Source organism: Colobus angolensis, unplaced genomic scaffold, assembly GCF_000951035.1.
Source record: "Colobus angolensis palliatus isolate OR3802 unplaced genomic scaffold, Cang.pa_1.0 Scaffold53, whole genome shotgun sequence".
Taxonomy (NCBI): Eukaryota; Metazoa; Chordata; class Mammalia; order Primates; family Cercopithecidae; genus Colobus; species Colobus angolensis.
This window is the reverse complement of record NW_012118821.1, coordinates 13,382,352-13,406,695: the sequence shown is the minus strand read 5'-3', so window position 1 is coordinate 13,406,695 and position 24,344 is coordinate 13,382,352. Positions and strand designations below refer to the sequence as shown.

General features: G+C 41.6%; 2 protein-coding genes across 3 annotated transcripts; one reads left to right on the top strand and one right to left on the bottom strand.

Annotated features, from left to right (window-relative positions):
* The first annotated feature begins 6 nt into the window (after positions 1–6).
* ACP1 (acid phosphatase 1, soluble) lies at positions 7–15,127 on the top strand. Of its 2 annotated transcripts, none has more exons than XM_011960968.1 (6): positions 7–70; positions 7,128–7,201; positions 7,294–7,407; positions 11,988–12,049; positions 13,823–13,928; positions 14,069–15,127. In XM_011960968.1, the coding sequence occupies exons 1-6, from the start codon at positions 28–30 to the stop codon at positions 14,144–14,146; spliced, it is 477 nt and encodes a 158-aa protein (XP_011816358.1). In that variant the 5' UTR covers positions 7–27; the 3' UTR covers positions 14,147–15,127. The 2 variants fall into 2 exon arrangements, with proteins under 2 accessions (XP_011816358.1, XP_011816359.1); XM_011960969.1 differs by lacking the exon at positions 7,294–7,407 and adding an exon at positions 7,449–7,562 and having other exon boundaries at positions 9–70.
* Positions 15,128–16,385: 1,258 nt separating this feature from the next.
* FAM150B (family with sequence similarity 150, member B) lies at positions 16,386–24,344 on the bottom strand (the record flags this gene model as incomplete). Its single annotated transcript, XM_011960988.1, has 5 exons — positions 16,386–16,966; positions 19,859–19,923; positions 22,874–22,954; positions 23,039–23,092; positions 24,314–24,344. Coding segments are annotated over 5 exons (234 nt in total), but the record flags the coding sequence as incomplete, so codon positions are not given.

Below are 24,344 nucleotides of genomic sequence, written 5' to 3'. Positions count from 1 at the left end.
TCTGTTGGCGCTTTTGCGCGCGGAAAGATGGCGGAACAGGCTACCAAGTCCGTGCTGTTTGTGTGTCTGGGTAAGAGGGCGCCGACTTACTCATGTTCTGACGTTCCCCGCGAGGGTTGGATCGGGCTTGGGCCCTGTGGATTATGCCGCCGGGCTGGGAACAATGAGGGGGAGGAGGCCAGGGACTGGGAGGGCTAGGGTGTTCCAGGAGTGTCTCGCAGCGCCCCTGTTCCCCACCGGCCCAGCCTGCCCTGTAAACCTGGGTCCCCTCCCACCTGCCATATATCCGGGGCTTTTGGCATTTGCAGCCACAGCCCCTACAAGCCAAGGTTCGTTCTTTGCGCCTACTAGAATCCCTTTCGTTCCCCTCCAGTGGGCCCAGGTAGGCCTGGAGTTGTCGGTCTGATGTGGTCTCTTAGGGGCCTCCGAAGTCCTGTGACAAAATTGTTTTGCTTGCTGGTTTCCTTAGGCCGTGCTTAGGTATGGATCTGAGCTAAACGGAGATGAAGTTTTACGGTTTCGGGTTTCTTGATTGTAAAAGCCAAGCCAAGGAGACCTGGAGGTCCCTGTATGACTTTGCCCATGAAAAATAAAAGTGTATTTTATTAATGGCTTTTAGGAACTTTCCAGCTTAAAATATTTTCACTCCTGGAATTTCAACACTTAGCTTACCTTACTTCAAACATAATTTACTTCCCTTTAGGTTTTCAGGGATCTTCCTTCGGTGTAGTACTACAAGGTTATATTCCTCGGTGCCTCCACCCTGAGAGGAAGGCCTAAATTGTCAGTAGTCCAGTTACTTAAAACCTTCTGTGAGTTTGCATTTCCTGCAGAGTAAAATTTCTGTTTATTTTTACAGACTCCTCACTTTATCTCCTGTACCTTTTCCTGCTCACACTCTCGGGACACTGGCTTACAGAATCTTTCGTTGCTCTATAGCGCTTCACATGCTTACTGAGCCTCCAATGGCTGGGTGCCCATTATGAATTTTGCCTGGAACGTCTTTTTATTTTATAAAGTCAAACCGAAATATTTACTCCTTTGCTTTCCCAGACCATGAGTTGCTTCTTGTGATTGCTTATCGACATCCTTTATTACACAAATGTTACTATAATTATTTGATAGTCTGTTGAAATCCCAGCTAAGTTTAATTTTCTTGAGGGCTATAACTGTGGCTTATTTTTCATTTTGTTTCCAGCTTTAGGATAATATATGATAAACGCTGACTAGGTTTTGTAGAAGTTAATTTCTGTGAAAGAAGAATTGGAAGGCTCACCTTGTTTCACATTGGTAGTAGGCGTCATTTGATTTTTAAGACTTATTGAAGGCTGAATGAAATCAACAAGTTTATTAAACAGTAGTTTGGTTAAGGATGGTTACCAAATACTATTTCATTCCCTTGTATATTTCTGGTTAGTATTGTCGATTATGCTGATATAAGGTATCATGGTTGCTGTTAATGGGGAGTTGGATCCTTGCATATGCAGTAGTCCCACTTTCCAAGACTCTCCAGTGGATCCTGAAATCATGGGTAGTACCAGACCCAACTGCTGTCAGTTGGAACATGTGTCTGCTCATTTCTTCCACCCACAAATGTAATGCCGTTTCCACCTTAACTAAGCACTTACAACTGTGGTCGCAACTTTCGCAGTTTGAGGCGAGACGACAAACTGTCAGGAATTTCTTTTGCCTTGTTTACATTTTCATGGATAGAAGATTTGTTCGTACCATAGATCTTAGTAACCTGAGTATAAGGTTTTTTTTCTTTCCATAAGAAGTCAAAAACTTTCACCTTTTTACTTAAAGGTAGTGCTTATGGCCTCTCTGCCGTATCTGAATTGCTAGCTTCACTACTCTTATGCTTTGGGACCATTATTAGTAAACTAAGGGTGACTTGAACTCAGGCACTGTGATAGCATATCACAATGGATCTGATAAGCAAGAGGGCAGTAGGTGGATAGACAGCATGGATGCACTGGACAAAGGCATGATTCACTTCTGGAGCAGGACGGAATGGGATGGCGTGAGAATTTATCCTGCTACTCAGAACAGTGCACAATTTAAAACTTAGGAATTATTTGTTTGTGGAATTCTTCATTTAATATTTTCCAACTGAAACTGACCACGGGGTAACCATGGAAAGCAAAGCCTTGTAAAAGAGGGGACTACTGTATTTCAGTACAATTCAATGATTTGTTGTTGTTGTTGTTGTTGTTGTTGAGCATCTACTATATGACATGCACTCCTCTAAGTGATAGGGATATATGGAGTGGTGAACACAGCAGACAAAAATCCCAGCCTCTCTGGAGCTCACATTCTCTCAGTCACCAGCCAGTATTAATTGGTGCGCTCAATCGGTTGGTGTGAAACATTAAGAAAAATAGAGCAGAAAAGGGGAATGAGAGTGGAGTGCAGTTTTGAGTGGGGTGGTCAGGGAAGGCCCCATCTGATAGATGACCTTTGAGTAAAGACTTGAAGGAGGTGAGGAAGCAAGCCTAGGATATTTTGGAGAAGCATCCTGAACCCAGAGGAAAGCAGGTAAAGGTTTTGAAGGGAGAATACTGGCCATGGTCATGAACCACAGGGAAGCCACAGTAGCTGGGCCTGGTGGCTGGATACCTTTTCTCAGTCAGGATTCCTCATCGATACCGGAAGATTTAGCAGATAATGTGAGTGACTGTTTTCTCAGTGCTTCCATTGTAGATGTATAGGGAGTAGTTAATTCCTTATATACACTGGTCCTTTAGGGCAGGAGTTTGCAAATTCTTTGTGTAAAGAACCAGATTATAATTATTTTGGATTTGCTTCACATGCCAGAAGAAAGGGTGTAGCACAAAGTACCCACGCATGTGGTGAACTGGCTGTGTTCTAGTGGATCTTCATTTATGGACATGACAGTTGGATGGAACTCTGTATAATTTTCACGTGTCACAAGATATGCTACTTTTGGATTTTTTCCAACTACCCAACCATGTAAAAATTATTCTTACCGCTGTGGGCTGTACACAAAGGTGGACCATGAGCCAATTTACAGACCCATGTTTTATATCCAGATCTTGGGAGGCCATGTGAAGACTTGGGCTTACTCTGAATAAACATTGGAAGGTTTTGAGCAGAGGTGGGAAATGATCAAATTTAAGTTTAGAAAGAAGAGTTTCAGCTGTTGTTTTGAGATTAAACTGGAGGTGGAGCATGCCCTTACTGGTTGGGTGGTGAGTAGTTGCATTCTGAGGGAATTTAAGCGGTAAATGGCATTTTATTTGGTAGCTGTATAGAGGACAGTAACAGTTCTATGCTTTTGAAATGTAAAAAGTTTTGTTCCTTCAAAGCATTCATTTGGACCCTTTTGAGACTGAAGTGTAGAAAAGCATCAGAGGTTTTTCACCGGGGAAGCTAATGATGGGAAATAATTGAGCTGCCTTACTACAGCCCAATTATGAAGGGTGCTTTATGTTTTTGTAAGATAGAGACTTACCAGTGAAGATGATGCAGGAGCCATGACCCAGCCAGCATGGTTGGTGGAGATAGCACATGCTGGTGGAGTCACTTTACTTCTGGGCTACACCCATACTGGGTGCTGGGTCTCTTACCAGGTATAGCAGACACAGCCCTACGCTCCCAGAGCCTACCTGTTGCCTTTTATGAGTCTCCATCCTTGAAATGAAGATGCTGAAGAAAGGTATAAAATAGTCTGCCTAATTTGGAAAAGACAAACTTGATACTTTACAGATTGAAACAGTTTTTAAAGGCATTTGAGGTCGGAATGTTCTGTTTTTAGAACTTGTTCTGTAGGTGAAGTACATGCAATGTTTCACTGAAGACCAGGGTGCTCCATTTTCTCCTGACACAATTTGGTGGCATCAACTTTTGAAATCAACAGGGCAAACTACTACTAGCCTTCAGGACAGTTAATAATGCAAGTTTTCATACTGCTGTGGGGAAAGTGAACTGTTATTTTACAGTTAATGATAATTATTTGTAAACGTGTGGGGCTAGTCTTTATTATTATATTTTTAGATGCTGAGATATTAGGCATCTGTTGTTGTACAGTTCCAAAATAATAGTAAGTGTCTTAATTTAGAAATACAATGTTTGCTGTTAAAAATATTCCCAGGTTATATGGTGACAAGTAAAAGAGTTACACACCCATGGGAAGCCTTTCAGTAATTAAAATAGTGCTGATGACAATACCTGTTTAAAAAACTAAACAAAATTTAGAATGTCGAAAGGAACAACTTCACAACACAAAGTGGCATAGAGAGGGCATTCAAGGCTAATTTGTTGTTTTCCCTTTATGGTTTGTAGGTAAGATTTTTTACTGCTGTGGAAACTACAGTCTTCTGTGAGAAAAAATTACATAATGTGCTTAGGTCTTACAATGTAGAAACTGAAGGCTGTAGTAAGGCAATGAGTTGGTTTTCTGAATTAGGGAATTAGCTGTGTTTTACAACACTAGAAGATCCTCATTGTACTTGTTTGTCATAAACAGAAACCCTAATAATGACAAAGAGTCAACTCTTATTTAGTGCTGTCTATTCTCACAGTTCTTCTTTTTCTTGTCTGTTTCCTAAATTCAGTTCCTAATGTTTGGACTCAGTATGGTGCTTTGGCATTAAGGATACTGGAAGGCCTCAGAGCAGCCCCAGAAGCAAGGTCATAGAAACCGTCATTTATCTTCCCCAACGCAGATCATAGAAACTAGAACTCCTCTCCCACAAAGCAAGCCGTAAAACCTACAAAGGTCACTCTCTCCCTTCTGCCTTCTCTTGAAGACCCCATTCCAGAGGGGCCCTGCCTCATTCCTGGGGGAGGAAGTGCTGTGGCCCTGCTGGGTTTCCCTCCTCAGTCCACTACCATTGGATCATTTCCTTTTGTCCAGTTCCATTTCTACATGGCTGTGCATTGGTCATCTAAGCATCAAAACCATTTCCCTGGGTCTTTGGGTCTTCGTTTCTGAAGGCTTCCATGTCACATAAAACTGATTAAATAGATTTGTTATGTTTTTTCTCTTGTTAACCTGTCTTTTGTTACAGGAGTATCTTCCATGACCTTTATGATGGTTGAGGAAAGCTGCCACACCTTTCCACTCTGACACTGTCTTGTATTTGCTCCTCCATAGGAACCTCTTACAAGGTCTCTCCAATTCAGTAATGTGCTCTTCTAGCGTTTCCTTAGCCCTGCCAGTAATTTTGGCAACTTGTAGGAAGGGTCTATGTTTTAAACAACTTTCTGTCTTCAGGTTAGGGCACAGTGCTTGGCACATAGAGTGGGCATACAAAATATGTTTGTTGAATAAGTCATATTACCCTTTTCCATAGGACTTTCTATTTCTCCTCATAGTGGCTACGCGAAGTCCAAGTCTTGGCCCAGTGTTTTAGGCCTCCTGTATACCAGCCCATCAGTTTCCAGACACTGGCTGGCTGTATCTGAAGCATCGCAGCCTCACCTGCTTAGTGCCACAATCCCCCTGAGTTAAATGCCTTTCCCTTCTTCTGTCCATTAAGATCCTGATCATCCTTTAAATATCATCTCTAATCTTTCTTTTTTCTGGTAGGAAATTTTCTTACATCTTGTTTTTGCTTTGTAGCATCGTTCTTTTTCTGTGCTACTGTAGTATATTGCTTATTAGTATTCATTTTCCCACTTTTATTATAGCCAACTGTGCACCTCCCATAAGTATATTGCTTGTATATGGTAGATCTATTTTGGGATGAGATCTTATGTCTTTTTCCTCTGGGTAGTAATGAATTTGGCCCTTACCTTACCTCCTGGGAGGTAACCGCTAAATGCCTTGGAGTTTTCTAGGAGTGATGGGAGTATCTTAGTTATTGAAGGTGGCCCCCATAGTATATATGCTGATGAGATGACTCAGGGTGGGGGCTTTGAGCCACATGTGGGAGGGAGCCTGGAGATTGAGTTCAGCCGAATAGCCAGTGATTGAACCCATTGTGTCTCCCTCCAAAAACCCCAGTAAAACCTCGGAGCACCATGGCTCTGAGGAGCTTCCTGGGTTGCTCTTTGAATATTGCCCCATGTTGATGACAGGAGGGGAAGGTGTCCCGGGGGACAGTGGAGCTGCCTGTCAGGAAACCTCCCAGAGTGTGCCCTGTGGGTCACTTGCTTTGGCTGGTTTTATTTTTTGTTTTCGTTTTTGTTTTTGTCACTGTTATTATAATGAAATTGTAATGGTAAGTGTTCTGTTTTCCTGAGTTTGGGGAGTAATTCTGGGGAATTATCAAACCTGAGGGAGCCCTGGGGAACCTGGATTTCTCACTTGCTGTCTGAAGTGGTCTGGAGAGTGGGGTCCCCGACCTTGGGCTGCTGATGCCTGGATCTGTGCCCCTGGGCTTTGCATGTGATCGCTCAGTGAATGTCGGTGTTGAATCGCTGTTTATGCTTAAATGCATGTTTGTGTGTTTGTGTGTTTATGTGTTGTTTTGTGAAACAATAGTCATCCTTATGTGTGATATACTTGAAAATACATAGTTTACCTTTGAACCACAGGGGTTTGAACTTTGAGGGATTTATTCAAGTAATTTTTTTTAACCAAGCACAGATGGAAAATACCTTGTTGTCTGAATGAAAAACCCATCTATATGGAGGGCTGACTTTTCCTATACTTGGACCTCAAATTCGCAGGGGCCACCTGTGTGACCTGAGTATGCAGGTTTTGGTATACTGGGTAGGCGTGGGAGGGTGTCCTGAACCAGCTCCCTGAGTCTGCTGAGGGACAGACCACTGTATTTTATTTTTATTCTGTTGTATTTCATTTTAAAATAAGCTGGTTGCAACCCACTTCGTTTTCATGATTCGCTCCTGGATCTTTAGTAGCAGCTCTTTAAACAATAATTTTGGTTGAAGTTGTTATTCTGATATCTTTGTCATCTACACTTGGAGTACTTGGCCAGTTGGTGTCAAGTCACTGAACTTGAGCCTGATGGGCTGTTCTCCAGCAGGGTCTACCCTCACTGGTTGGACAAAGGCGTCAAAGGATAGTGTTGGTGGCCTTTATTTTTCCTGAGGGATAGCACAGCCCCTGCGTGTCAGGTGTGTGAAGAGGGGGAACTGGCGTGTGCCCTTCCATCCAACCTAACCCTCTGTTTCCCCAACCCCCCCTTTTTTTAAAGGTAACATTTGTCGATCACCCATTGCAGAAGCAGTTTTCAGGAAACTTGTAACTGATCAAAACATCTCAGAGAACGTAAGTACCATTCATTATCTTAAAGAGGCCAACCTGAACTCTTCTGGGCAGGAAATTGCCAAAAAAAAAATTCCATGTTTCTTCCCCTGCAGTGGAGGGTAGACAGCGCGGCGACTTCCGGGTATGAGATAGGGAACGCCCCTGACTACCGAGGGCAGAACTGCATGAAGAGGCACGGCATTCCCATGAGCCACGTTGCCCGGCAGGTACCGTCCTTGGACTTGAAGATGTGTGTTTTGTGTTTCAGTGGGTCATTGACAGCGGTGCTGTTTCTGACTGGAACGTGGGCCGGTCCCCAGACCCAAGAGCTGTGAGCTGCCTAAGAAATCATGGCATTCCCACAGCCCATAAAGCAAGACAGGTAGACAAGCTCTTGTTCCATTTCTAATATGTAGAGTCCAGTAACTTGAGAAGTAGTGAAGGGATTAACCAGACTTGTATATTAATGAATGTGTTTATTTAGGATGAGCTTAACCAGCTACAGTGTGTCCATTTTGTCACTTCTGGTTGCACAGTGTTGAAAGACTTGCATGACTTTGGAATTTATTTATTAAAATGCACATAAAAGCTAGGTAATTTATAATGAGAGAGCCTGACTACGAGCTGGGGCTGAGCGGTGCTCTGTCTTCTGTTCCTTCCTGCATAATTTTTATTAAACATTTAGGCCATAGTAATTATCCTGCCTATATTGCAAGTTTGTTGCTAGAATTAAGTTATATAATACATACAAAAATATTTTTTCAACTGTAAAGTGGCTTAGTAATATAGGGTAATACCAACAATATTATGGACACACAATTATAGTGTGTTATACCACACTTCAAGTTTGGAGTCTAATAAAGCCACAATCAAATTCTGCAAGTTCAGTTAAAGATAACCTTGTCTTTATGTTATAAATTAGAAGCTAAAGTTGATTTTTCTAAGAGTTCTTTATTTAAATGAAGTACTCTGGGACTGACCTTTTCTGAAATGGAATTATCATTGGTCAGGTGATTAAACATTTTTATACAATTTATCCATCCTAATCTCTTCAAGCCTTTGCATACCTTGCCAGTTTCTACTGGCCATTGCTGAAAATAGATTTATTTGGAGCAGTCCTTCAGAATATGAGCACTCATACTTTGAAGTTTTATGTTGTTAAGGTCAGTTTTTTTGATACACTAAGTGTGTAATAAGAGTGGATGCAAATGAAGTATTTTAAAGACATATTAGGAACTTTTTTAAAGAACAGTTTTAGAAGCAGTATTTGCACATGTTTCTTGCTTTTTTTTTTCCTGTTTCTTTTAAGAAATTTTTAAGGTATGTTTTATGAATCAGTATCACATCAGATCTTTGTTTACAAGTTCTTTTCCTTTACTAATGTCACAATTTGTGTGATAACTATTGTACATTTCTTAAAATCTCAATTTTCTCAGTGCCTTTCAACCTGTGTTTAATAAATGAAATGTTTTTAGGGTGCTTATTTTTAACTCTTACAGTTAGTCTTTTAGAATACGTGAGCTTCCTGCCCAGTTAGTTCAAAGGAGATTTTTTTATTTTATTATACATTATGTTCTCTTTTCGGTAAACTTTTCATTGACTTGTGTACACAGATTGTGAGTGCAACCCTGAGGTCCCATAATAGCCCCCTCCTCACTCCTCCAGAAATCCCCACAAAAAATTGGTTGTACTTTTTCACTTCATAGAAGTGGAATTATAGCACATGCTGTTGTCTGTCAGCTTTTTTTGCTTGTGAGAATCTCCGTGTTGATTGTAGCAATATAATTGTCATTGCCGGATACGATATCATTTCACAGTTTGTCTGCTCTCCTCCTGGTGGGGGTCAGGGGGTTTCTAGTTTGGGGCTACTGCAGATAGTGCTGCTGTGGTAACGGTGTGCACCTGCTGTGTTCTGTTGGAGTCATGCCCAGCAGACACCGTGTAGTGGGGTACACATCCTCATGAAACAGATTGGGGATGCTCCCTCTTTTTCTTCTCTAAAAAAAGTTTGTTGAAGATTGATAGTGTTTCTGCTTATCATTTGAAAAATTTGTCTAATGGGTTGTCTTTTTGTTGTCTATTACTTTCTCTGGCAGTCTCAGTTTTTCTTTCGGAATTTGGTTTTCAGCAGTTTCGGTGTGGTAGACCAGATACGATCCTTGACATTGTGACTTGATGCTTTTCATCAATTTTGGAAAATCCCAGGCTGTTATCTTTTCGTATTGTACTTCTCTTTCCCTTTTCTCCTGAGATTCACCTTACGTGTATATTGAACATATATTTCTAACACTCTTCTATTTTCTATCCTTTTCACTCTCTTCTTCAGTCTGATATTTTCTGCTGACCTGTTTTCTGATACACAAATCTTTCTGCCATTTTCAAACAGTATCAAGATTGTCTGTTGTTTACTTAATTCTCTAAGTTTCTTTTTTTTTTTGTAGATTCTGTTTTTCTGGTGGAATTCTACATCTTGCTCTGTGTTTTCTTGAACATGCTATCACAAGTGCTGTAAATACCATGGCAACTCTGATTATCTGATTTTCTGATTATCTGGACCTTTTGTGAATCTGCTTTCCTTTTCTGTTTTTTTCTCTTTGTTTTGTTGCTTGTGTATCTTTGTCCGTTTGTGCTGCTCTAACAGTACCTGAGACTGGGTAATTTACAACGAACAGAGATTTATTTCCTATAGTTCCAGAGGCTGTGAAGTCCAAAGTCAAGGGGCTCATGGGGCTGTGAGGTCCTCCTTGCTGCCTGATCCTGTGGTAGAAGGTGAAGGAGTCGAGAGTGTCCCAGAGTGAGTGAGAGCAAGAACTAGAAAAACAAAAGGAGGAAAACAGGAGAGAGAGAGGACCCATCAGTGTCAGGAGCCCACTCCCAAGCTAGTGGCATTGGTCAACATCCTCCCTCTCACTGTTGTTGCATTGGGGATGAAGTTTCCAGCACAGGAACTTTGGGGGACACATCCACACCATAACATAGGATTTAAATAATTGTAAAGAGTTAAAGAGTTCTGCTACTGAACTGTTTGAGATCCCTGTTCTGAGGCCTTGTCATTGCCCAGTTTTAGCGGGAAGAGAAGTGGCAAGTGGCAGGAGTCTGCAGGTTGGGGACTGCACCTTTTTTTGAGGTACCTTTTTTATGAACAGTGTTTATTGGAACACGGCCAGACTTGTTCATTCACCTGTAGTGTGTGGCTGCTTTTGTGCGAGAGCCGCAGAGCTAGAGCGGCCTCGTGGCCCCCAAAGGCTGATGGTCACTAGAGCATTGGTTTTGTATATGGGGTTTCTAGTTGTTTTTAGCAATAGGGATGATTTTCCACAAGCTGTTTCATTTATAGCTGCAAGTGGAAATCCTTTACTGTGCATTTGTTACATAAGTTATAGCTGTTTCTTTTCTTTCTCAATTATTGTAACATCTAAAAATTATGTAATGATTACTAAGTCTTTTTTTATGAAAAATTTACAATTAGTGTAGAATTTAAAGCAAGTTTAGTATTAAATCTTAGGGCATTTCTCACATAACTAATTTGGAGAAATAATACTGTTCAGGCTTGGTGGCTCACACTTAAAATCCTAATAACACTTTGAGAGGCTCAACATTGCTTGAGCCTAGGAGGTCAAGAGCAGCCTGGGCAGTATAGTGAGACCCATCTCTACAAAAATTTAAAAAATTAGCTGGGTGCTATGACATGTGCCTGTAGTCCCAGCTGTTTGGGAGGCTGAGGTAGGAAGATGTCTTGAACTCAAGAAGTTGAGGCTGCAGTGAGCTATGGTCTCACCACTGCACCCCAGCGTTGGTGACAGTGAGACCTTTTCTCTAAAAACAAAAAAGAAAAAAAAATTCAGTATTGTACTTATTCTCAATTTTGAAATAAGTGAGTGCCATGGGAGTGTTGACGAAATACAGTCCTTTCTAGTTTCTGGAAGTGCATGCTAAAAGCCGAAGTTTCTCATTTTTCAGAAGAACAAGTTATATTAGGAAAGTTACACTTTGCGCCTTTGTTCCGCAGTATGTATGTTTATGTTTCTTATTCTGCCATTATTTATAGTAGTTGAAATTCACAAAATAATCTTCTTATTTATATTTTAAGTAGGTATATTTATAGATTATATCAGAAAACAATGATAAGCTTTCAGGTTACAATCAGTAGAAATACTGAGTGGCATTCTCTTCTGTGTCAGGTTTAAATTATGGATATTCGATCAAAATAAAGGAGGACTGTCAGTTATGACTCCTGTGTCTCTTTCTTAGTGAGCACCAACTTAATACTTCTCCTTCTCCCTGCTCCAGACCTGTGTGTATCTCCTCTCTGCTTTATTTCCTCCGGGGCATCTGTGCCTCCTGGGTGTTGCCTGCCCCGTGTAGAACGGCAGCTCCACCAGACACGGCTCTGTCCGCTTAGCTTGGTGTGTGTCACTGGGGCCCCGGATGTTCAGTGCTTGTGGAATGAGAAATAGAGTAGAATAATGAAGGGGATTAAATATGTGACATTTTAGTATGTTGGCTGTGTTATACATTGTTACTAAGGAATTGAAGCTGATGTATAAACATTGTGTCTACACATTATACTATTTTATGATTATTGTATGGAACTTTATAATACAAAATTTCTTTGCAGTACAGTTTTGAGAAGTAGGTTAACTCTGTTCTAACTTAAAAGTATCCTAAAAATTATTTATTTAATTAAATTGTTAATTAGTGAATAACAGGCTCAAATATAGCAGTTTTTTTTTCTTTTAGTATATCTTTGCATCCTCTAGGCTTAAATGGTATAAACACTGTATTTTGACTTCTTATTCAATTTTAGATTACCAAAGAAGATTTTGCCACGTTTGATTATATACTATGTATGGATGAAAGCAATCTGAGGTAATCTTGTTTTTGAAGAATATGTCTGTTCAACTCTCAGTTCAGTAATGGGCCAAGTAATTTGTTGTCCAGATTTACTTTTTCTATATTAAAGGTTTTAATAGTGATGGTCACCATATGTAGAATTATTTATTTAGAACAGCAAAAAAACTTAGTAATCTAGAATTGTCCCTTAGGTATTTTCAAGGAAATACACCTTAGAAAAGGGAAAGTCCAGTTATTAATAGCATGATTTAATTGGAAAACTAGCTTGACTGTGATAGTTTTGTATCAGGCACATTGTTCTGCATGAGAGCGATTTTGTTATTTTTGCTGTAATGATTCCTGGACGGGGCAGTGTTTTACTGATTCTCAGGCCAAAGCTCTGCAACTGTAGGCTCCTATTATTACCCCACCTTGTGAAAGAAGGACGTGAGAAACGGTAATGTTAGGGTGTGTCCCCAAGTTCGCACAGCAGCATGTGGTAGATGTGGTGGGATTTAAGCCCAGGCTCAGTGAGGCAGGGCCCTGCCGTCCTGCCTCAGTCACCACTCTCTTGACCTGCCCCAGTCCTCTACTTAGGGCGTCGCTGGGAACTAATCATAATTTAATGTCACTCCAGGATTCTGACTTACATCACTACTTTTTCGTAAATAGTACTTGTTTTTGATGAAGATAAACTATTTGTGTTTTTAATTACTTTTGTACAAATGAACAGATAGGGATGCACCAGTTTTAATTACTTTTTATTAATCAGGACCTTCATTAAAATGCATGCATTTTTAAATTTTATTTTTCAGTCCTTATTCTGTTCTCATTGTTTTCGCTGACACCGTAGCTTATAGGTATCGTAAAAACACCTTTTTAGGAGACCCCATTTGCTTTGATCGGCACTGAGCACTGTGTTTCTTTGTGTGTGGGGCAAGCGGAGTTCCTGCAGCCTCACGTTTGCACGTGCTGTTCCTCTGCCTGGAAGCTCCTCCTTGCTGCTTGGGCCATTCGGCTCCTATTTGCCTTTTGTGGGTCAGCTGAAATTCATTTCTTTGTAGAGGTATTCTGCTACCCTGTCACTAGGCCAGATTGTGCATTAGACGTAGGCCTGCCCGCAGTTCTCGTCCCTGTGCCTGCTCCTGAGCTGCTGTAAAACTTCACGCACAGGGCTCTTGGCTGTTCCATTCCCACATAAAGCACATGCCTGACTCATTGACTCATCTGTCATAGGTGCTCAGTCGAATGTGTTAAATAAATGGAGGCACTTAGTTCAGTTTGCCTTTTTCTTTTGTAGTAATGTGAAAGCTAAAGGTGGAAGTCTAGAGTGAAGCTGAGTTTTCAGCTTGGGCAGAGGCTTGAGGAGTAAAAGAAGGAAGAGTAATTAAGGAGTGGGTCATGCTGCGGGAAGTGCTGTCAAGACACCTGAGGATGGAATTGGTAGCCCTCTGTTTTGGAACTGGTTCAGATGGTGTTTTGGGTTCCTTTCTGTCACCTTTGTTTTATCTCTGAAACTTGATTGATTGTCTCAAAATATATTTCGTGGGAGAAAATACAATTATTGTATATTTTGTATAACAGAATCGGTGAGAATAAGCTGCTGTCGCAAACTGTCTTGTCTAGAGAGAGGGCAGTGGCATACAGCTGCAGAAGGGGCCACACGGGCCTGCTGAGTGTTCTGTTTCATTTCAAATTAGGTCATCCTGTCTTGATTTCGATATGGATGTTTCATAAGACCCTAGCAGATGTCCCTGTTTAACTTGAAACCATAGATCAGAAAACTAAGTTCATGTTTCAATTTTACAGAGATTTGAATAGAAAAAGTAATCAAGTTAAAACCTGCAAAGCTAAAATTGAACTACTTGGGAGCTATGATCCACAAAAACAACTTATTATTGAAGATCCCTATTATGTAAGTACAGTTCATGTTTTAGGGCTAATATAATGACCCACCACATCTGTATCCTGCAGTATTAAATAACAGAGTAGATTGTGTTAAGGATGTTTTTGTTATGCAGGTTTTGCCATTTTCTTCTTTTCCTGTCCATTTAGGGGAATGACTCTGACTTTGAGACGGTGTACCAGCAATGTGTCAGGTGCTGCAGAGCGTTCTTGGAGAAGGCCCACTGAGGCAGGTTCATGCCCTGCTGTGGCCAGCCTGACTAGACCCCACCCTGAGGTCCTGCATTCTCAGTCAGTGTGTAATCATGTTCCAGAGCCCAAAGGCCCAGCTCTTTGTTCAGTTGACTTACTGTTTCTTACCTTAAAAAATATTGTAGATGGAAATCAGTTATGTTTGGCAGAAGAATCAATAAAATTATTTGATTCTGACAGTTTATGGGGTATATTAAGCATTCTTAGACTAGTTGAACATCTCACTTTGCCCCAATTATAAAAATAGTAGAACAAGCAACATAAAACATAATGAAGGAAAACCTCACTTGAAGGCCCAGGTCAGCATCTGAGCCCGCTGAGACTTAGTCAGTCAAGTCTACCTCTTCAGTAGGTTTGTGTGGATGGCCTGATGGAGGGCAGGTGCCCTCTGCTCCCTGTGCTACCTCTCTCTTCCCCAGGGCCTTTTATGGATTGACAGTAGCCCTCTCCATAGGAGCTCACAGTCTAGATTAGAAGTGTTTTAATTTATACACACCCATAGTGCACACTTGTATGTTGAAAAGATAGGGAAGAGAGAAACATTTATGGAAACAGTCGTTAGCACCTTCAATACTTCATGATTTTTGTCGAGTTTACTTCATGAGGAGGTCAGCTCATTGGCTCCCATCTGAACCACTTTGCCTCTGAAACTTAATTATATCCAGAAAGAAGGACGCTTGTATGCTAGTCTAACTATGGTCAGTTGAGGAATATGACTGTTTTTATATGCACATGTAACGCAAATGTCCAATATAAATTGGCTTATTTTTAAAAATAATTTTAAAAGTTGGGAAAAGCTTTATTATTTGGCATGCTTAAATATTAAGTATTCTTCATCAGCATTTAATAAGTGTATAGGCAGATATAGGTAATTTCTGTGTATTTTGAGATAATGTCGAAATCATGAATATTTCAAAATAAACTGGGGAGTTATAAACATACAACTAGAGGTATAAATCTGGTGTCTGCCTGTTTTTTTATTGACAAGGAAGCATTTGAAAACCTTGTTTTGTCCTTTTTACATGATCTATGATGTTATGTGTGCATGTTTTATCTTCAGGATGAGAAAGCAAAATGATGAAAATAAGCACATTGCTGCCGCATATCATAATGTCTAGTTTCTGAAAGAAGTTTGGGGTCCCACAGCTGGAAATGTCCTTGCCTAATACCATCCTCTGGACATGTTGCCTCTACGCGGTGCCCTCCTGTGCAGTGACGCACAGCTGCCTGGCCAGGACACCTGCACTCCTGACCAGTATCGTCAGGGTCCCAGGCAGTGCCGGGGGAGGAGACATGTTTGATCGTTGACTCACTGGTGCCTGGAGGATGAGCTGCTGCCAGATGAAAGTGAGTAGTTTCCGCACTGTATCATGTGGAAGTGCCACGCTGTCTTCATGGGAAGAAAGTTTGTAAACTCAGTGAGTCTTGCTCTTGTTGGAATTACTCAGACATACAGAAAACTTAGGGGATTAAATATTAATAGATTGGGTATTTGAACATGATATCCTTAAAACATAAAAAATTGGGAAGAAAAGGTCAAGTAATGAGCTGTAATTAGAAAACAGGATTAAATAAGAAGACTTCAAAAGTTATACCCTGTTCTCTTCATTCAGTAATTGCTTTTAATTATCTCAAAGTCAAAATTTCTTACTCTTCTATTCCTTTATGTTTGGAAATAAAATCCTATAGTTTTTCTTTAGTGTTTATAAATACACATCCTCAAACAAATCCTAGGACTCCTGACTATTCTGTCCTTATGGCTACACCCAGACAATACCATCTGCCGACAAGGGCTCATATGAATGGAGAAACATTGCTTTGCTGAATTCAGCTTTTTAAATTGGATCCAGTTATATCTGTTTAAAATATATCTACATGTAAAATTTTGAGACTGCTTAGAAGTCTTAAGGTTCCTCCTAGTTTTGCATTTTCATGATTACAAAATCGCTTGGGAAATAATGGATATAACCTTATTTGAAATATTTCCCAGCAAATCAGGGCCTATCTGAAGAAATTATGCTACCAATATATAGTAGCCTAAACAAATGCCAATTATCCCTTAGAGAAATTCTTAGGCTTCAAGTTTTCATTTGTTTACGACTTATATTCTGTGACCTTTTGCCAGTGTCATGGTCTCAGTAAATCTGAAGTCACGAATTCCCAACAGTGAACCTGTTAGAGAGTCACTTTGAAGACTATTCATTATAACAAACACTTCATTTATTACTTGTGTTTATTTACAGTATTTACATATTGCACAATAGCTGGAATACTATTTTACATTTATTATACAAAGGACCGACAGAATTAGCCACAGATTTACACTCCGCTGTTCCTAAAACATGACCAAAATTTTAATTTTTCATGCCATTCCGAATAATACTCTGAGAATTTAACAGTGAAAGTAATACGGAATATTAAATTATGTTATATGAAAATATACTTTAAGATTCTGCTTACGTTTCTAAAGAAACATTTTTTGTGATTTCACCTAATCAAGAAAATGAAATATTCTCTGTGGTTTATAGCACTACACATCAAACGTGGAGCATTCCTTTTGTGGTTGTTTTTAAAATAAGAGTGACAGATATCACTGTCAATACATTGATTTATCGAATATGTATCTGCAAACAGTGTCAACAACATACAAAACTCAAAGGACTTATGGAAGAGTCTGTCTGCAAAAATAAATCTCTTGTCCATGAGGGGATGTGTATAAAGATAGTTCTGTTTCCCTGTTGGTTTCCAAGGCACTTCTCATGGCTCCTGGTGTGCTGCTCCTGTACAGTCTGCTCACTGCTGAAAACAAATACATTGCGTTTGATGTGACTATCCACACTTCTTCCTGTGAATTCCAGAAGACCTGTCACTTCAGTTAGGGGACACAACATGTTTATAAACATAGGCAGTCTCAGAGTGCGCCTGTATGTCTCTGTGTTCCAAAAAGTATAGTCTCTTGTATTTTGAAAAATAACTTCTTTCTGCACTTACTACATGGCTGCGATGCTAAAGCAATGAAAGTCATCACAGATACATGTGGATGCTTATTGAAGCTTGAAGAAGAGTGCTTAGTCTTACATGTGCTATCAGAATCTTCAGTAGTCCTGGCCACAGGGATTTACCTGGCAGTTCTGCAACCTCAGTGTTCACAGAGTTGGTAAAGCTAATAATCAAGATTAAACAGTTGTTTCTAGCATTCTTTGTTGGAATATCTAAACCATTCGTATTCTGTTTATTTTTAAAAGAATGATAAACTTCAAGGTTACTAAGATAAGGCTGCATTTGGGAGAGTGCACTGGGCAATCACTACTCAGAACTCCTTTTCTTTGACAATATTCCAGAGCTCAGGCTTCTGACTGACCTGGAATTCCAACAGTGAAGGGCATCTGTGACTGTTAGGGAGGGTAGGTGGGGACATTGTTCTCTTTGGCCTGAAGAGGTCTATTAATGAGCTTCAGAATGCGGCAAATGGATTTGCTCTGAGATGAGGGCAGAGCCCTTCCTGCTAAACACCTGCTTTTCTCAGGCTCTGGGCCTTTCTTTACAAAGACAAGGTCGTGGTTTGCAGTCTTGCCCTGCCGTCCTTGTGTGTCAGGACAGAAGTGCGTGTGGCAGGTTGTTAAGCAGCAGAACCGGGACTGCAGGGCCTTCCTGATGCCACACCGTCGCACTAGTGTGGGCACCTGGGATGCCTGCCCTGCCCTCTGGTGTCTCACTGAGGTCTGCAAAGCACAGAGAAACCCCGGACTGTATCTACACTGTGGTGACTAGCCAGGTAACAATTTGCTGTTGCCGTTTAAAACTTTTGGAATTTGAAGAAAGTATCTTTTAAAAAAATAGAAGTTATGAAATTATAGTTAAGAGGGTATCAATGTTTTAAACTAGACCTATGTCTTGGCCAAAATGAACCCAGTTACAGCTGCGACACCTGTGGCTGTCAAGCAGGTAGCCTTTTGGGAACAGAAGCTTGCGAGCCTGGGCCTTGCCCTGTTACCTTTACCTGCATCTCATCGTCAGTCAGGCTCTGATGTGGTTGTCCGGTGATGGGGAGAGATGTAAAGGGTGCTGGAGACTATCGAGGGGATTCCGCCACAGCTTTTCTGCGGGGCATCACTGTGGCATTTGCAAAGCATGAAGTGCCATGCAGAGACCCATCCAGGAGCCTGAGTCCCGCTGAAATGACCACGTCCTTCAGTGTCACTGCAGCTGCCTCCAGCAGCAGCCAGCAGAGGGGAGGCAGGGGTTGGCTAATGGACATGTAGACAGAGTAGCTCTTCGAGTGGCTAAAACAGTGGGGAACTGGCTCTCCTCACTTGTAAGTAAGTGGAAAATTTCCAAGGATGTCCCTGGCTCATCTCTGGGAACAATGGGATTTAATTATAAAGAAATACCTTAAAAAAAAAAAATCTCATCTCCCCTGGCATATCACCTTGGGTGACAGGAATATACATCTGTTCACTGATTTAAAGAGAAGAAAGTCCGTGTGACATACAGGCAGTGGATGAGCAGCTCGAGAGAACTGGAAAGAGCAGGGACCCGGGGGGACATTACTACACAGCACTTCCCAGCTTTGCCTGGCATTGAAACCTTCACTCTCTCCAAAGAAAAAGTGCAGTGAAACTGCAAAACACAGCCTCAACCCGCCATTACCCACCGGCCTGCCTCCCCCAGTGCCATTCCTCTCATTAGCAGCAGTTTCTTCTACTGGGAAAGATGCTTCCTGCTGGTGTTGGGGTCATGCACGCAACCCTGCTGCTGCTGCTACCTAAATATTCATAAGCACTGCTTCTCCGTAGAGAGCACATCTGTATAGGAAAGAGCACTACCCTACCCTCATCCATTTCACATGAGACAAACTCGAGTAACCACTAGAAAAATACTCCCTTTTCATGAATGTGCTCTGAACAGCTATCAATGGGCAGGAAGCCTGTCTGGTGCTGGTCAGCCAGCATCTGGCAGTGCCCACACACACAAGATATGTAGTAAGTATAAAGCTGGTGAAATTACAGTGGCATCCTGCTGTCTAACGTGACTGAATTCTGTGGCATTTGTGTCAGGAAAATAAAACCTTACTCTTCAAAACATCCGCTGATGGTTGGTGTTACATGTTGCATATCAGCCCTCGAGGGGCCAAGGTACAAAGTTCAGTTCATAAATGTGGTATGCATTTACGTTTTTACTATTGGAGGCTATGAAAAAAAAAAAACCATTGATAGAAACATTTAAAGAGGATAGGTGTTCTTTATGAGCTTTTTGTCATGATAGACTACAACTCAAACATTTACTAGATGTGATCATTTGAATTTACATGGACAATGTTGGTCATCTACTCAACTTGTGAGTGTTAGTGAATGAATGAATGCCTCAAAGTAAACAGGGACAATTTTAGTCTGTTCCTGGCTTATGCACTCAGTCATATGCTGAAACTGGCTGATTTGCTGTGTTTCAGAGCAGGACCCACTCAGTGCCCATGTGCCATGCGGTGAGCAGTTAACAGCTGCCTGGACAGTGTAGACAGGCCAGTAGGGCGGCTTTCAGCACTGAGATAAGAGTGTTGGACCATCTCTACTTAGAATACAGCTACCTCAGCCAAAGAATGAGTGTTCCTAAACTCCCATGAAGTTTTCATGTCCCAAGCAGGATTCCCGTCTTTGGTATGCGCTCCAGTGCGCTTCTGTCCAAGCTTACCTTATCCTCCATGCACACTGGACTGACAGCCAGCCGGGTAAGAAGCCTGGCGCATCTTTTATAGTCTATGGTGAAAATAAATCACAGACCCTTGTCAGTTACTTAAAAAACAAATAAATCATTTTTTTTGCAAGTATATCAGCTACTAAAGCCCTTTATTTCTTTAAATATCTGAATTCCCTGGAAGCAATACGGAGTCTAATCTGCAGGCATGGGTTCTAAGTTGTTGACTTAATAATTTATGGTACTTCAAGGGCTTAAGCTTCAATGGCAGAAGTGAGATGATGTAAGTGGGGCTGCAGAGGGAGGAGGGACAGACACGCAGACTGCATGGCTGAGCTGGCTGCCCATTGCTTCTCAGAAATAACTTCATTCCGCTTCCTACGTGACAATCCTTCCATACCCTTGTGCTACTTTTGGGTCATGTGCAGGCTGAATCCCAACTTGAGTTGACCATGGGACAAAGCCTTCTGCCTGTAAATTCTAAAGAAAGTGGGTCAAAAGTCAGCAGAGCAGAGGCCTGGAGTGGATGGCGAGCGGAAGCAATGTGCCCATTTCTAAGCGGAGACTGCACACAGTCTCCCATTCCACTATTCTGGCCATGCTGCCTGTGGAAATTGAGAAGGTGTAGTGGTCATGGCCATAAGGGAAAATATGTCCTCAGGGTGAAGATCTATGGAAAGCTGAAATCGTTTGTAAATTATTACAGTTTATTTCTCAAGAATAGAAAAATCCTATTAAAAGGAAGAATTTATACCCAACTGAAAATCTGAGTTGAATGGGTAGACTGACAATGATAAATGTATACAATATGTTAGATAAGTAGCCAGCTCTACTTCCAAAAATATACCTCCTAAATATTTATGGCACATATTGTTAGGCATTTTTCAAACAGAGAATGTTTTTCAAAGGGAAAAAGCATGCCCAAACAGTGGCCCTGGGTCATCTGAACGCCTGGCTTTCTCTTTCACAAGCAGCATCATGCCTTTTAGAATGTAGTTTTCCTAAACAGATTCCACATCATGAATGCAGTGGATTGTGTGATTTCAATGGCTGATCTAATCAATGAATTGTAAAGACTTCCACTTGTGTCATGTCCAGGGTCCCAGCTGACCACATCCTGCTTAGCCCAGGTGTTTTCAGCAATGTCTTGCTAACCTTCATGTGCAGACCAATCATCTGGGGATCTTACTAAAATGCAGATTTTGTTCAACAAGTCTAGATGGGACTTACTTCTGCATTCCCAGCAAGCTCCCCATAGGACCACACTTTGAGAAGGCACTAAGTTCCTTCAGGTCTGATATTCCAGGATCCTAAGGACTTTCTTTTATATAGCCTAATGCAGTAAAAAAGTGGTCTAACTTCTGCTCTCCAGTTCTTTATGGGCTAAGAAGAGGCAGAAAGCAACAAAGTAGCCTCCCATCTTAAGGCACAGATCTCTCAGCCTTCTCGCTCTCCATGGCCCAGGCTGAGCTGTGATCAGGAGCTTTAGTATCACAAAGCCGAGCTGCTGTGAGCAAAAGGAGGTATCGAATGGGGGCGCAGCTTGATGCCCTGGAAAAAGGCCTGCAGAGTCAACCATGAGATCTGTGCCTTAGCTTTGCTGATACCTGACAGCACAAAAGCAATTCCTTATCCATAAATGAAGAGATGAGATTGAATGACTCAGAGGTCACTTCCAAATTTGGAATCTGTGATCCTATTACTGTAAGGAAATATGTAATTAAAATACATGCACATCAAAACAATACAAATGATAAAATTTTCTGGCCCCAAGAGCCACATTAATGATTCCCAAACAGGTGATTACATTCCAAAAGAACACAGTACCAGTGTGCCAGGTGCACATGGAAGGGTGGGGCCCAGCACCAAGAATAGGAAAACGAAACTCTTCAGGAAGTGTGTGCTGCTGGCCTTGGCGTGAGGATGGTGTCGCTAAAGCCATGGTCAGAGGGGCGGAGGCTGCGTTCCATGTGTCTTCGTGCTGTTGGTGCGAATGCTAAGTGTGCATGTGCCTCAGCCTTGTCCAAAACGTGCTGGTGATACTACTTCAGTGGGCTAAGGTTCATTGGCATGCACCTGGCACACAGAAGAAGCCCTATAAATGATGGTTATTATTATTTGAAGTAATTTTGCTGCCTAAACAAAGAAAAGCACTTATACTTTGTGTACATTGGCTTTTTGTTTGTTTGTTTTTGGAGGGGGAAGGCAGGACAGCAAGTCTGGTCTGCTGCCTGGTCCGGCTGGAGAGCCCTGATGACAGCAGTTAGCAGGATGCCTAGTGTCTCTGCGTGACTTTTCTGTAAGCCTTAAGTGAAATGAAAGTTGGAGTCTGAATTTTAAAAAAATGGGTTAGGACCCTATCACTGTAGCTAATAAGGTTTCAGTGAAGAGAACAAGGAGCTACTTTTGGAGAAATAAAATGTTTTGTTAAGAATAAATAGCCAGAAGCAGGTTAGGAAGACTGAAAATAAACAGGAGAGAAAGCTACTACTGAGAGCTAGGTTGATAAGGGCAACTCTGCATTTCTGAAGGAGTGATGGAGCCAGCCAGAGAAACAGTTTTGAAATCATAATGAAATTCTTGGGTGATGAGGTTATAATTACTGATGGGAAGAAAAAGTCTGCTCAGAGCAGTGGAGATGATCCAGGTCAATCTGATTCTTGGAGTCATTTTAGCAACTCATTCTTAACATCTGTTTGACTGCCATAGTAGGGTATGCACAAACATGGGCATTGGAGGAGAATTAACAACAGAAGGAGAATCGGAGTTCAGCCCATCCCAAGAGCCTATTATTCCAGTGACTGTAAATAATTTACAGTTTGGCGTTAGCTGATGCAGAAGTTAGTTATCTTCTGCAATGGTCTGGCCATCTTGGCCCCTAGCTCCGTAGTGAGGAAGGAATAGGCAAATTTGAGCTAAGAAGGCAGGGGCCTATATGAGGAAATGGAAAGAGGTGGGAACCGCTGCCTGCACTGCGCTTGCATTTTGTCAAAATTCAATGCTGTTACTTACATGCAGGAATGGTGCAGTCTCTGGTGTTGTGATAAAGTCTATGGAAGTGTTTGCTGCACTTCGGACTAAAATAAAGAGGGCCTGGAACATGGAAGAAGAAACAGATCATGAAGACTCAGGGACAAAGGAACTCTGGGAGAGGTGAGGAACGAGGAGGAAACTTACCTGTAAGGTGTTTTAGAAACTTGTCCTTCATCCTCAGATCTCGAGGAACAATTTCTGTTTCAGGGAAAAGAAAGTAGTATATTACCTGAAGGAAGCATTTTTAAAAAATGTGATCTTAAGTGAATGTTGAAGAAAATTGGAAACTCCACATTAGCCAAGTTGCTTTACACAAAATAAAAAAGGCTGGGGCCCTGGATTGCAACACACGACAGTGAAGAAGACTCAGTCAGTATCAGGGACATTTACTTTCCTTGAAATAACAGTAACTACTCCTGAAACTCCAGGATTATGTCTGCTCTCTACCCCATGGGATGCAGACAGAGACCACGAAGTTATAGAGGTAAGAAAACTTTTTTTTTCTTTTAAACATTTAACTTCCAGTGAATAAGTCACTTTTAGGCACTTTAATTTTGAGGACCTTGGGAATGAAATCCCACAACATTTCAAAGTTTTTAGAGAACCCTTGACCCTTCAAACAAAAAAAAATGGGTTACAGAATATTAATTTTTCTAGATAAATATTTAGAATAAGGATTAAAAGACCACGTTTCAGTGAGGTGTAAATTAGTGGGAATATGCATTAACCTGGTTTGTAGGGTAAGAATCCTAGGGGACTCAGGCAAACTTCTACCACCAGGGTTCTCCGCAGACAGTGGGTGGGGAGAACCCTGCGGGTGTTCTTGAATTCAGCTTTGTTTTTGCGTGTTTACAGCCCTCTCCATCTTCACTCCCCCGTTCAGGGCTCCCGGCTGAGCCCCGACTGTGTGTGAAGTCAGGCCCTCTGAAGAGGAGCACTGGCATCCCTCGCAGGGCATCCCCTAGTGAGTCTTCATTCACTCCTAACTTGACGCGGCCCGGGTAAAACTGACCTTATCATATTTGACCTGATTGTGTCACAAAAGCATTAGAAGCTTTCATGCTTTCCTGGGAAATTCCCCGTGGGCCACCACTCTGGGCAGGGCCACGAAGGAGCCTGGATGCTTCCTTCTCAGTTGGGAACGCTTTGCTGGAAATGCTTCCATTTCCAAAGTGACGGGTGACAGTTCCGTGCGGAAAGCACCAACCCGCACAGCAGCTCACACGCGCCAGGAGGAGACCGGGCGCTTCTCTGCCAGGCCTCATGCGCGGACCTATTGCTGCTATTTTCTTTTTCTTAAAAAAGAAGGAATTCTGCTGTTCAGGGGTCAAAACTGATGTCTCTTTCTGAAACGTGTTTCTCAAAGACAATTCTATTTCCCAGCAGCCCCGGCCCTCGGGCGCGCTCGGCCCCACTCACCCACTCGCTGCTCCGGCGAAGGCCCCAGCCC

Coding starts and splice junctions, on each gene's coding strand:
- ACP1 (XM_011960968.1), top strand. CDS start 28: ATGGCGGAACAGGCTACCAAGTCCGTGCTGTTTGTGTGTCTGG. Junction 7,202..7,293: donor ATCAAAACATCTCAGAGAAC/GTAAGTACCATT, acceptor CTTCCCCTGCAG/TGGAGGGTAGACAGCGCGGC. Junction 12,050..13,822: donor ATGGATGAAAGCAATCTGAG/GTAATCTTGTTT, acceptor TCAATTTTACAG/AGATTTGAATAGAAAAAGTA.